This window comes from Leptodactylus fuscus, chromosome 2 (genome assembly GCF_031893055.1).
Source record: "Leptodactylus fuscus isolate aLepFus1 chromosome 2, aLepFus1.hap2, whole genome shotgun sequence".
NCBI lineage: Eukaryota > Metazoa > Chordata > Amphibia > Anura > Leptodactylidae > Leptodactylus > Leptodactylus fuscus.
In genome coordinates, this window is record NC_134266.1 from 84,177,676 (window position 1) to 84,191,839 (window position 14,164).

Below are 14,164 nucleotides of genomic sequence, written 5' to 3' on the forward strand. Positions count from 1 at the left end.
TACTGTATTTGTTCTGCTGTATTCTATTTTCTGTTTTGACATGTATAGCAGCCTGGACACTTTTTTCTTTAATGAACTGAAGCTAGGGCTTATACTTCAAGCATACTCCAAAAATCCTGAAAAATCATGCTAGGGTTTATTTTCAGGGCAGGTCTTATTTTCAGAGAAACTATATTATGCCGCAGAGTTGAGAGTAACCATAAAGAACAGCCATTCAGGATGTCAGAAGAGGATTGGGGAGCCACGCCAGAGCCCAGGGGAAAGTGAGCACTGTGTGGAGCCAATACATGTGGATCTCATATTACATGAAGGGAGGGGGACGGGGATGTGTAGGGGCACTGAAAGACTTTACATATATGTGGATGAAGGCTTCAAAGCAAGCGATTTCTACTTAAGGAGTACTCAAAAGCCTATGTACGGGTAAGTTCACACGGGGTTATTTGGTCAGGATTTTGAGGCCATATCCGCCTCAAAATCCTGACCAAAAAGACGGCTCCCATTGAAATCAACGGGAGTCAGTCAGTTCTTTTTTCCGGGAGCCGTTTCTTCTGGCTCGCGAATAAAAGAAGCGACATGCTCATTTAGGCAGATTTGCCTCGCGATTCGGTCTGAAGACACTCCTTCCTCCCGACTAGGCCCATTCATTGGGCCTAATCTGGAGCAGAGTGCGTGACTGGATGCCGATGCAGTGCACCAGCATTCAGTCACGGCTAACAGTTTTTGGTCCGGCACCTGAGGCGATCTTCACCTCAGGTTCCGGACCAAAGAACCCTGTGTGAACCCGGCCTCAGGCAAAAGCTCCACAAGTTTTTTGTTTTTTTTTTCCTGCAGCATTTTTTGCTGTGCTTTTCTCCATTGTTTTTCTTCCCCTATAAAAGGGAAACTCTTGCAATTTCAGTGTTTTAAAACAAAAATGTACCTTCTCTTTAAAGCCTTATTATCCCGATATGTGTTCATGTAAAATTCTAGATTCCAATGGTTTGGTTTAGTAGACAAATGCTTACCCTCTCAAAGGCTGCACTGGAACGTGGGAGCTTCTCATCAGCAGTAACAATAGTTATGCGACTTGATTTCCCTCTTTCTAACACAACATATTAAAACATGAACAGGAGAAGTAGAATTGCAACAAGAGTCCCCCTTCCCCACAAATGCACTGCACTCCTGGTGGGCAGGAGATAGTAAAATTAGACATGTCAGCCGCCAGAGTATTTACGATAATCCATTTAATTCTAAAAGAAAATAAAGCTCATTTAAGAACCATATGCTGAAAATCTATTTGGCTTTATCTTTTATACAATCATAAATCAATTTCCGCTACAGCCACTGTGACAGCTTTAAAAACAAAACAAAAAAAAAAAAAACACAGAAAAGTGGCTCACTTTACCTGCATTGTATTGCAACAACATGTTACTGAAGTGTATATGCTTTGAAACAAACAATCTGGTATTGGCCTCCAGGACTCTGTTAGAAGATTTATCATACTGTATATAAAGTTCTCATACAGCTGATATGTAAAGAAACAGCCACCCACTTGCAATTTATACATGGTTATTAAAAAAAATAAATACAAAGCTTATTGAAATGCCCACAAGGTGCAAGAGGCATTTTAGTGGTTTAAAACTGTGAAGCTGGTGAGGAAATATCTGTATAGGAGAGGTGGGAGTTTGCCATTTCTGTTCTCCACCAGTATTGGAATTACTGTTTATTTTTCCAAGTGTGCTACTGGTTGGCAGGGAACAATGGAAGGTACTTTATAAACAAACTTAGGACCCAGGTTGCAGACAATCCAAAACAGATATTTCTTAAAGGGATTCTATCATTGGCAAAGTTCATTTTTAACTAAGCATATATTTGCATAGCCTTTAGAAAGGGTATTCCACACATACCTTTTATTTGTTAATACTCCCAGCCATTTTTGAATTAGCCGGTTTTATTTATATGCTAATCAGCCAGCAGGACACACTCAGCGAAGTTCACTGAGCACTGTGTGTAAACAGGGGGGAGGCGAGAGCAGGGAGGCTGCTGTTGCTGATGACTATGCTGTGTGTAAACAGGTGGGAGGTTTGAGCAGGGAGGCTGCTGTTGCTGATGACTATTCTGTGTGTAAACAGGGGGGGGGAGGTGAGAGCAGGGAAGGCAGAGTCATCAGCAGCCTCTCTGCTCTCACCCCCTCCCTGTTTACACACAGCATAGTCATCAGCAACAGCAGCCTCCCTACCTCCCCCCCCCCCCCCCGTTTACACACAACACACAGTGCTCAGTGAACTTCCCTGAGTGTGTCATGCTGGTGATTAGGATATAAATAAAAGCAGGCCAATTCAAATACAGATGGGAGGATTATATAAAAGGTATGTCTGGAATAGCCTTTCTAAAGGCTATGCAAATATATGCTTAGTTAAAAATGAGGTTTCCCAATGATAGAGCCCCTTTAAGCAAAATGGAAGAACTAGATGATCATACGATTTACATAAAAGTTATCATTGGTGAAGAGAAAAAAAAACCCACACATTATCTGGAGACTGAAAGGGTAAACCATGTCCTTCTAAGAATCAATGGCAAACTACAATAATAGCACAAAAATAACATTCCTCCTTGGCAACCTAAACTTCTTGCAGACAGTTAACCATATAACAATCCAGGATAGGTGTAGAGATTGCTTACAGCATTATTCTTGGCAAGTCACTGCATTAAAAAAAAGCTTTAATATTAAAGTCCAGAAACCATTTCATATTGTCGACAGTCATTTCTCGAATATCAAATAACTAAAATATACATCAAATGTAGTGAAAGGGGCGAGATCACTCTTGCACATTAGAACATGAGTTGTTTTAACCGACAACAATCCGTTGAACATGGAAGAAACTGGACTGAAAGTCTTCATAATATTCAATTCACTTCATTTAAAACAGAATTTAAAATATATAGATATATAAAAAGAAAAATCCCAAAGACTAAGTGCTGGATTCTGCTTGTGTCCTTGATCAAAATAAATGGTATAAATTATATGAAGATGAAAGAATATAAAAAAATAAATACATATAAAAATAAAAAGAAATCAAAGCATACAGAATGACTATTTTGTACTTTTTAAAATATTTAGGATAAGACTAAAATCCTAGTACCAAAATAAAAAAAAAAAAAATATAGATATATATTAAATTTGTGGCAAGAAAAGTCAACCATTTTGAATCTAGATATGATTTAGAAAAAAAAAAAAAAAAAAAAAAAACTACATACGCAGTTCACTAAATGTAAATTAGCCACATCTACAAACATTACGAAAAAGTGCTTCTTATTAAACCCCAAGCATAAAAAACATTTGAGACTGATAGATTTGCGTGGCAAAGCTGTCGAAATTACAGTTTAATGTAAAAAGATTTTTTTTTGCTGCGCATTATATAATATACTTTTTTTTAGCCAGCAGTGTTTCTTAAATTACATATTCTGCTGCCTCAGTTGGCTGTGTCAGCTAAAAGAAACCTAGATAAAAGGTTTATGAAACCGGTATTGGGAGTTATTTGGAAATTACAGGAATAAAGTCAGTCTGTTATAAAACTATAACTTCACATCAAAAGTTTTAAAAAATAGGTTTAAGAAACAAAATAAAATTAAAAAAGAAAAAGGAAAAATAAATCTTCTGAATATTTTATCTACAAATCTGACTGCTGTGTATTAGGAGACGGTGTAGGTGACAGCTGGATTTCCAGCCTCTGTGATGGAATGAGCGGTGCTACAAAAGGTCCTTGTGTTGGTACAGACAGAGGACTTTCCTCCGCTTCCATTTTTACAGTGGTAAGAACATCGTCTGGAGCCTTAGCATCAGAGCTGTGGTCCGCTTCTGCCGGCTTGGTTTCTTCTTTATTGGAGCTATACTGCTTCAACCTTATGTGCCATGCCAAGCTGCAGACTGCCGACACAGTCTTGAATTGGTGAATGACATTGCGAGGAATGAAATAAATGTCATTATCACACAACTGGATCCGAGCATAACGGATGCCTTCTCGACGCATCTGATTGAGTTTTGCTTCATCGACCCACTGAACACACTGAAATTGAATAAAAAATATACATTTAGAATGTAGACTAAAAAAGCAATATAGAAAAAGATAAGTGGAAAAAAAATGCTACAGGCAGAAAAAATAAAAAAAAAATAAAAAGTTCAATCACTGACATCTGAAGTCTGCAGGAGGCTACAGATCATCATTTCCCACTACAAGTTCACAGATTTTTGTTGAAAACTTTTCTGTAAGACAGCTGAAACATCTGAAGACTTTCTGAGAAAAAAAAGCTTCTCTAGATATGTGATATCCTTCCAGAGGTATCGGCATGCATGGTAATTGGCAGGTATAGAGAACTATGTTCAATCTGTGGGGGACCCTTACAAAGGCCGTTAAGCAACTATCACATTATTACAGGCACAGAGCTGGTGACTAAACAGGAGCAAAGCAATTTAAATTAATCTAGATAAACTGGTGTTAGGAAATTGTCAACTGATCTGACAGATCTGTCTTCTTTTCCAGTAAATTGTAAAAAAAAAACAAAAAAAAAAAAACAAACCTCTTCTGCTAGTCACGAAGACTGTAGCATGTAAACAGCATCTAAGATTATCTGATAACCAACTTTATCGTAGGGAATGGAAAGATTATGTTTTTAGGAAGACCACAACAAATGAGAAAGATGAGAAATGGCTGATCCTAAATATCTGTGTAAACATCCGAGCTACGCTAATTTCAGGCAGAAATGGCTGCAGCAGGAAGGGGTTAATTATCTCATACAAAATGTTTAATACAGTAAAATTAGATATATAGTTTGCTGCATATTTACTTCCATAAGACTTTAATCATTGTATCATCAGCTGATCAGATTAGTTTCTTTTTAACCACTTCCCACTTGGGGGACATTTTTCAATTTTTGTTTCTGAGTGCTCGGCAGCAGCTCTGAGCTGTTTGTGTCTCTGCCACAGACAAGTAACGGAGCTCCTGCTCTCAGATAGTGGAGGGGGGAGGTGAGAGCTCCTGCTAGTATTTCTGAGCTATCTATCTTCAGCTCTTCCAGTTATCAGTCGGTTTAATTGAATTTGGCTTATAAGGGCTGAGATAGGGAGTCCGTTACCTCTGTATGTAAACACAGTCCTAAAACAAGTTTATTGCAATCAAATCCAGCTCTGCTACATCAGCTTACTGACTGCAAACATACTGCTATGAATAGAGCTAAGCGGAGCAAGTGAAACCCCGCCCACCAACGTGCCGAGAAAACCAGGAAGTGAAGAGAGCACACAGCATGCAGGCTGCTGAATAGGCGAGTTGGTAATACCCCTTAAAGCGACCATCATATTTAAATAATAGTATGGTGGATGTCAGGAAGAGGTTAAACGGGAAGCGAAGGTTACTTATCTGAGCTGGCAGGATTATCTCAGATAGATGGGATTACCTGGGAAACAGGAGGCTCATAGAGGTCTAGCTGTAACCTCTGCACAACGTGGGAGAAGTCTTCTGCATGGAAGCAGATCACATCTTTGGTTATGCGAGGTCGATCACTCCTAGGGAGAAAAAGGCAGATGAAGAATTTTCTGTAGTTATTTTATACGCGTTAATTTATTATTCTTGGCAATTCACTTATATTTCTTTTGAGAAATACTTGTCGTTTGCAGTTATAAGTATTAAAAAATAAGGGCAATGTTTTTTTTTTCTGCAATTTTTCCTCAAAGAATAAGTGAGCATACCATTCTCCAAACTGCACAGCCTTCAAAACTCCAACAGCAGCCGTACTCTCCCAGTCAAAACCTTGACCAACATGATCAGCATGAGCTCTTGTTCGGTCCTCAAAAAGGACTTCTCTTGGCTCACTAGTGCGCGGCAAGTAATGCAGATTCTTTATTTCATTCATTGACCTGCATTATGTTAAAGGAACACATTTAAACAGATTAAGACTTCAAATAATGAAAGAAAAGAAAAAACAAAACTGTCATGGCCAGAAAGTCTATAAAAACCATGACAATATATGGGGTTATTCACAAGTCATATGAAGTGTTCCATTTTTGGCCATTTTTCATAGATTCCTTGGGGCTAGTTCACACGTGGCATAAGGAGGCGGAGCCTTCATTTCTTGAGGTGGACTCCGCAGCTGATTCAGCCCCGGCGTCCGTTTCACGGCAGCACCCATTCATTTGAGCCTACTCCGGAGGGGGATGCAGTGACTGTTGGAACCCGCGACAGGCGCATTTTGGCCCGAGAGTGATGCGGCTTCCCGCGTCACTCTTGGGACCAAAATCCGTCCATCCGCTCCCCGTGTGAACGGGGCCTTAGACTCAAGGATACTGAAATTGATATGGATACTGAGTTCTCATATTTCTAAAAGTTCTCTTTTGCACTTGGATCATTGGACAGAAAAAGTTATAACTACACAAATATTTGGTTGCATTTTTTGTAAATTTATGAAACACAAATATTAAAACGAAATCTAATCAAACATGAACACAGTGTGCTAGTTATATTATTATATAGCATTATAGTCTATGGGATCCGTGTGATTTCTTAGCTAACCACTTTTTAATGTTTCCGTTCAGGAGGTCCCCAAGCTATTTACATGGAATGTGAAATAAAAGGAGCCTTCTGCTCCCCCTGCCCGCAGAATCCACTCCAGTTTTGGCTCAAACAGAACCTCAGTTCGAGTGTTGAGTCCAAAAAGAATTCCATGCATGTTACAAATCAGTTTCTTCCTCTAGTATTAATGTGTTACCTTCTCCTTTTGAAAGGGGATTTTGGCATGTCTGCTGTAGGGATCATTTGCTCCCCTGGTCTCACCCACATGATTGGACCATCATCACTTTGCGATCTACACTGAAGTTTAAGTGTAGACATTGTCCCCCAAGGCAAAGTCATCTACAAAAAAAACGTTCAAAATAGAAAGATCAGTTTAATTTATTATTCTGTATTTTATCAAGTCTGCGATTCTGTTGTCAAGCCAGAGGCATAAAGACTTAACCTCTTCTGAAATAAGATAGATAGATAGATAGATGAACAGAGATAACAAACCTTTAAAAAAGGAGATTCTGCCAACATGTCCAGGAACTCCGGAAAAAAGTCTCCAACCTCTTCATCCACTGCACCGACCAAGCTGATCTGCCTCATTGGACCAGCTCTATACGTGCCACAACAATATGTCCTGCTGACCTACAATGAATGAGAACCAAATAATGGATTAAGAATCATCAGTCTAAAAAGTAAATGGTAAAATCTAGATTTCTATATAAACACTAACGTGGTGTGGAAGAGTATTGTAAAGACTGGACATGGACATGACCAGAACCCGGCCCTGCAGATAGATACTTTATAGGGATCCTATCATTAAAATGCCTTTTTATCTGACAAACACATAGGAATAGCCTTAAGAAAGGCTATTCTTCTCCTACCTTTAGAGGTCTTCTCTGCACCGCCGGTCGGTAGAAATCCTGGCTTTCTTCGGTATGCAAATGAGTTCTCTCGCAGCACTGGGGGCGTCCCCAATGCTGCGAGAGAACTCTCCAGTGATGCCTCTATCTTCTGGAACTCCCTCTTCACCCATCTTCTTCCCGTGCTGGGGTGAAACTCCTACGCATGCGCAAGTCGGCTCTGCCACCAGGCCTGGGCAGAGCTGACTGCACATGCAGGCAGCCATTTTTTTTGTGGCTGCTTACGCGAGTATGCGCAGTACGCTCCTGTACTCAGTTGAACTACAAGTGCGTACTGTGCATGATCGCGTAAGCGGCCACAAAAAAAAATGGCCTCCTGCATGTGCAGTCGGCTGTGCCCGAGGCCCAACGGCAGAGCGTAATTGCGCAGGTGTAGTAGTTTGAAAAAGCATGGCAAGGTCCAAAAAATGCTTCCTAATTAGGAAGAGTTTTTTTTCAGGACCAAAATAAGCCACACGTAATTTAGGTGTGAACTAGCCCTTAGAGGTCAGCCTGGGAGTAGATGTACTTGAGAGTGTGTATGTGCTGCCTACTTTGAAGATTAAAAACCTGTACCTAACATAAAAAAAAAAAAAAGCGACTCCGATGCTGCATAAATCAATCTCAGCTTCTGGGCTTTGTATTTACTACCATGCCTCCAAAGAAGGGGTCATTAAGAGATCCTAAACGGAGTCAAACTAGACTTTGATTACAACTGCTTTTACAACCATATCTTAAGACATCTCAGGACAATATTACTGCTACCTTTAACCCTTAACCTTAAACCATATTACTAGAGATGAGCGAGTACTGTTCGGATCAGCCGATCCGAACAGCACGCTCGCATAGAAATGAATGGACGTAGCCGACACGCGGGGGGGTTAAGTGGGCGGCCGGCGTCAAAGCGGAAGTACCAGGTGCATCCATTCATTTCTATGGAGCGTGCTGTTCGGATCGGCTGATCCAAACAGTACTCGCTCATCTCTACATATTACTACTACACAATCCAGGAAATTTACAAATGGAGAATTTTGTGTTGACTTATCTATACCTCGACTGGTGGAAAAACAAATCTCTTATTGCTGGAATGGCTGAACAGAGCAGTTAAATGCAGACTCTGACCCCTCACAACAGAGGCTTATGTAGACCACTAGCATTCTTTTTTCCGCTAGCAGCATGCCCGTTCTTCAGGTGGATTCCGCCTCAGGAAAAAATCAATACAAGTCAACGGGAGCTGGAAAACCGCTAGCAGAAAAAAGTAAAAGAAAAAAAAAAAAAAAAAAAAAAAAAAAAAAAAAAAAAAAAAGCTCCAAAGAAAAGCTTCCTAATTCCTGAAGCGGATGTTTTTCCTGACGAAATGCCTCGACCACTGTAACACGTGCAAGCTACCCTTAAGAAACTATATTCAGTACAATGATCCAGAGGGAACTTTATAACTTGATCAGTGCTCTCCCCCCCCCCCTGAAGAATTGACACATTACAGAGATTTATCAAGTCCCCATATCCCCCCGATGTGCTTGTGCTCCATGTAAGTGATATTGCAGTCCCATAGCAGTAACTGAAGCACACATCATACACTAGCCCTATAGTCACAAGGATGCAGGGGAGACTTTCATTCTAACCTGTTCTCCCAATTGCTGCGGGACACAGCGCACAGACGTATATCGAGTTACATGTTTGTAATGCGACAGCCCTTCAAGAAGAACAACAAAAAAAAATTAAAAATAGGCCCTACTATATGGGTCTCTGCAGTGGAGTATGGCGGATCACGGATATTACAGAGATCAATGTAAACTATAACAGGAAAGAAATTGTTCATCGTCCATACAGTTTCCTTGTGTTTACATGGGATGATGTGCTGCTGACAAACAGTTTATGCTGAATAAAAGATGCAGTAACCATACAAATGAGCACTTGTTTATTTCATATGCCATATTAAAGGGATTTAAACATTAAAAAAAAACAACCTTTTTTTTTTTAAAACTAAAAGCATGTAGAAATAGCCTTTTATAAAGGCTATCCATCTCTTTCCTTTAACTTGAAGGTCTGCGCCATCGTTTCTGAATTTTTCTTTATTATGCTAATTGCGCTCAGAGCACAGCGTTGTTATCCATTCCTCTTCTTCACTCCTTTACTTACACAAGACCACCACAAAACGGCCCGACAGACATGCTCAGTTGGCTGTTCCGTCGGCCATTTTGAATGAGGAGGAAATGCAGAAGACAGCGGCAGCGCTGGAATGGATAACAATGCTGTGCTCTGAGCGCAGGAGGAACGCCTCCTGTGCTTTTTCTGAGCACAATTACCATAGCAAAAAAAAAAAAAAGAAAAATTTAAACACGGTGGCACAAACCTTCAAGATAAAGGTAAGAGACAAAATAGACCTTCTAAAGGCTATTCCTACGTGGTTTTCGTTTAAAAAACTTTTTTTAATGATAAAATCCCTTTAAGGGTGAAGAATCTTGGATGCGGAGACCCCCACTCACAGGGCAGGTCTATTGTTATATTCCCTCAGTTATCTTATTAACGGTCGCACAGTTGTGCAGTTTTACCTCCTAAAATACACATCCCATAAAAGGTTAACCAGCTCTAGTCAATGTAACAGAAGGCACTCTGATTCCTTAAAGTCAATGGGATGTTCTGCCCCGATATCACAAAGTAGGATAGGGCCTGCTCTAAAATTATCAGATGGGAACAGAACATCAGAGCCCCATATGGCTTGCACATTCTGCACAACGTCTTTGCTCAATGTATGCTCAGCCTTGATTTTGGCCATTCTACCTGGCTCCAGAAATTTTTCAGGAAATTGGCAACAAATTAAATTTCAAAGCAAGTTCATACAACTTTATTTTGTTAGGTTTTAAACTGACTAAGATTTACCCAAACAGGTCTTATGCAATTGCTAAACCCAACTTGTAAATTTAAAGAACTAAAGCAGAATTCACTTTTTTTTTTTTTTTTTGAAGGGGGGGGGAATTTATATAAAAAAAAATACAAAAATAAAAAACAGGGAAACCAAAGCAAGCATGAGGATGCATATATCTTATGATGAAACCAATGGATGCTAGCCATCTTTGGGGTTCCCAGTGTACTAGGGACTTGTTGGGTTTCTGCTCTTTTGCTAGAGGACATAGCACGGCTTGCAGTGACATTTCCTCCACTCTATGATGGTATCTGATGTAAGCATAGGCTTCACTAATGTAATGTAATCTAATCTCACAGGAAAAAAAAAGAAAAAAACATAACAGTCTTCTAACCTGTGAATGGAAGTTTGCAATTGTAGTGGTCTCAATATCCTTTTTGCCAAGGATTTCCATTTTTACAGGCGTGTTTGGGAAATTGAAAGCAAAGTAGTCCAGGAAGTCTGGCAAGTAGGCAGCTGCGCCATGTACAATGGCCAGGGCGTAGTAAGCTGCACTCTTGTCATTCTCAGAAAATGTCCTTTCCAGGAATTCCTCTGCAAATTTCTCCATCTCCACAGGAGACAAAAAGGAAAGTTCATCCATGTAGGCATGTAAAACTGGGGCTCCACCATTGGACTGATTCTCCTCATGCATCAATCTGCTGAATCTTGAGCCTGTATTTAATGTACTGGTACGAATGCAGTGCTCCTGGTGAGATGCAAAAGGCATCTGGACCTCCTGGGGCACCCTGTATTCCTCGGTACCCAGGTCAGAACGGCACAACTGCTCATCCTTCAGATATCTGGAGGATTCTTTGTTTATCTCTATATCAGACTGATCCACGGCTTCTTGGTTGATACGTGTAAGCCCAGCACAAAGGGTTTGGACCTCTTTGTTGTACATTTTCAGCTTCCTGCCCCTTAAGTCATCCCGGTGTTTCTTCTTTTTCTTTTTTTTGAGCTTTTTGAGGAGGAGAGCATCGTCATCGTCCTCTTCCTTAATCGGCCTCTGAAATTTACCATTTTCATCAGTAATTTCTGTGGGAAAAGAAGTTTTTGTATTAATGATTTTTGTAAAACATACTACAAATAACAGTATGCAACAAAACTGACTAAAGACCAAGTAGTTAAACAGCAAATAGTAATTAATAATAACTAATTCATAATAATAACTACGGTAAATACCATTAATCTTTTATTTCAATCACTGTGGCAGGCAATGACAGGTGTGGCCATGTTTTGTTTTTTTCTTCCCACATCTGCATTCGGGCCATTCGATTCCCCTATCCGCATGAAATATGCAAATGGAAAAGTCCTGCAAGCAGCACTTTTCTCTCCGAATTTTTCATGTGGAAAGCACATGGAATTTCCCTAGGTAACCGCTTTTTTTTTTTTTTTTTTTTTTTTTTTATTAATGCAGATAGGTTTCTGTTCTGGAGGTCCCCAAGCGAACGGAAACATGAACGCAGACATGAATTATTATTATTATTATTGTTTATTTATATGGCACCATTAATTCCATGGTGCTTTACATTTGGGGGTTACATACAATACACAAATTATACAGGTAGATATAATACTAACAGTAACCGACTGGCACGGTGGAGTAGAGGGCCCTGCCCGCGAGGGCTTACAATCTATGGGGGAAGGGGGTAGAGACAGAAGGAGAGGGGGAGACTGTCCAGATGACAGTGCGGTGATAGTGTTATTGGAGGTTGTAGGCCTTCCTGAATAGGTGAGTCTTCAGGGCCTTCTTGAATCCTGTGATTGTGGGGGTCAGTCTTATTTGTCGTGGTAAGGAGTTCCAGAGTATGGGGGATGCACGGGAGAAGTCTTGGAGATGGTTGTGTGAGGAGCGGATGAGGGCAGAGCGGAGTAGGAGGTCGTTGGAGGATCTGAGGTTACGTGTGGGCAGGTAGCGGGAGGGGCCTAAGCCTTAAAAAGGGCTTTCCCCCAAACAAATGGCACAAGCCAATTCTTTTTGCAAAGATCAAAATATAAAATCCCAGAAATGCAAACAATCCTCACCATGCTGGCCCTCAAATATGTCATGTCTAGCCATCAGTTACACTGCCAGCTTGGTCAACAAATGGAAGGATTCAGAAGGACTGTATTGAATTATTTTGTTACCAAAGGGTCAGAATAACGTTAGGGCTTCAGTTCGAGACTGGACATGGGTAATGCGGTGTATCTGGACTTTTCATTGGATTTTGATATTGTACCAAATAAAAGGTTAGTATACAAAATAAGAATGTTGGGGGAAAAATATCACAACTGGCTCAGTGATCGGAAACAGAAGGTGCTTGTAATGGGAAATACTGAGACTGGGTCACAGTCACTAGGGTCAGTATTGGGCTACCACAGGGCTTAGAAATAGATCCTCTCCATTTTAAATATGTTTATTAACCCTTACAGACTGAGCCAATTTTCATTTTTGTGCATCTGTTTTTTCCTCCCTAACTTCCAAGAGCCAAATTTTTATGTATTTATTTTTTCAACATGATAGCTTAGGGGGAATTCACACCGAGTAACGTGTTGCAGATTCTGCCATGATAACTCGCGGCAGAATCAGCGCCGATAAAAAGACTCCCATTGAGTTCAATGTGTTCCGTCTTCCGCGTGGAACACATTGAACTCAATGGGAGTCTTTTTATCAGCACTCATTCTGCCGCGATTTATCGTGGCAGAATCAGCACCATGTTACCTCGTGTGAATGTCCCCTTATTGTTTGCTGGTACCATTCAATATCCTGTACCATGTACTGAGAAGCTGAAAGGGGCAGGGGAATTTAAAAAACTAAAAATAATTTATTTTTTTTTAAATTGGTTGCTATAACAGCTTTCAATAGGCTCTCAGCTGTCATAGCAACCAATCACCTGCTTCTGAAGGGCGGCGCCCATAGCACATGGCCACTTTAGATGTTGCGGACATGTTTAGCTGTGGCATCTAAAGTGTCAACAGTTGCAATAGGAGTTGGCACCAATTGTGGCTGTTAGCGGTGGGTGATGGCTGTATAATACAGCCGACATCCCTCGTGTATGGAGAAGGTTCAGCTCCTGAGCCCTCTCTATACAGCCCCTCCTGAAATGCACATGTACATCATTGGTCGTTAAGGTGTTAATGACCCATTAGAGCATTTGCAAATCATATATCAGATACTAGAGTATTACAGCGGGCTCTAGGGAAGCTGGAAGCTTGGTCAGAGATGTGGCAAATTTAATGTAATGTAGACAAATGTAAGGTTATGCATTTTGGTAGAAGAAACTATATAAGATCGTACACTTAATAATAAGTTATTGGGTAAAACAAGCTTTGAAAAAGACTTGGGGATTCTGGTGGACAGTAAGCTTACCTTTAGTGACCAGAGCCAGGCAGCTGCTGCCAAGGCAAATAAAATTATGGGATGCATCAATAGAGACAGAAACACTCATGACAAGAATATAGTTATGTTTCTATACAAATCACCAGTACTACAAAGTCTATGACCTCCATCACTAGCAGGCATATGATAGAGCTCCATGCAATTACACAGGATTTGCCTCAATATGTGTGCTCTATTACCACAACGTCTTTGCCTTACACATCTCTATGTTGCCATGGTTTTGACCTACATATATTATCCCATCCATTTTTACATTCATTGTGCATGTTCCTGGAACGTATCACTGTGTCCACAAATAAAGTGCTGAGGAATACAGAAGAAAAGCCGAATACCAACTGCATCACACCAAAATCATCTGCAAACACCCAGCTGCTATATAACAGGGGGGCATCAAATAGAAAGATACGAAAACTGGAAAATAAACAGGACACAAAGCAGGCGCAGAGGGAAC

The 14,164-nt window shown here is 40.4% G+C and overlaps 1 protein-coding gene across 1 annotated transcript in view; it reads right to left on the bottom strand.

Annotated features, from left to right (window-relative positions):
- Nucleotides 1-3,268: 3,268 nt before the first annotated feature.
- RSBN1 (round spermatid basic protein 1) overlaps nucleotides 3,269-14,164 on the bottom strand; it is a 28,682-nt gene continuing 17,786 nt past the window's right edge. Inside the window, exons 2-7 of the mRNA XM_075264072.1 lie at nucleotides 10,687-11,369; nucleotides 7,035-7,172; nucleotides 6,739-6,881; nucleotides 5,723-5,890; nucleotides 5,431-5,539; nucleotides 3,269-4,046 (exon numbers count right to left, since the gene is read on the bottom strand). Coding sequence (XP_075120173.1) covers nucleotides 3,651-4,046; nucleotides 5,431-5,539; nucleotides 5,723-5,890; nucleotides 6,739-6,881; nucleotides 7,035-7,172; nucleotides 10,687-11,369 — 1,637 coding nt within the window. The 3' untranslated portion in view covers nucleotides 3,269-3,650. The remainder of the gene's footprint in view (nucleotides 4,047-5,430; nucleotides 5,540-5,722; nucleotides 5,891-6,738; nucleotides 6,882-7,034; nucleotides 7,173-10,686; nucleotides 11,370-14,164) is intronic.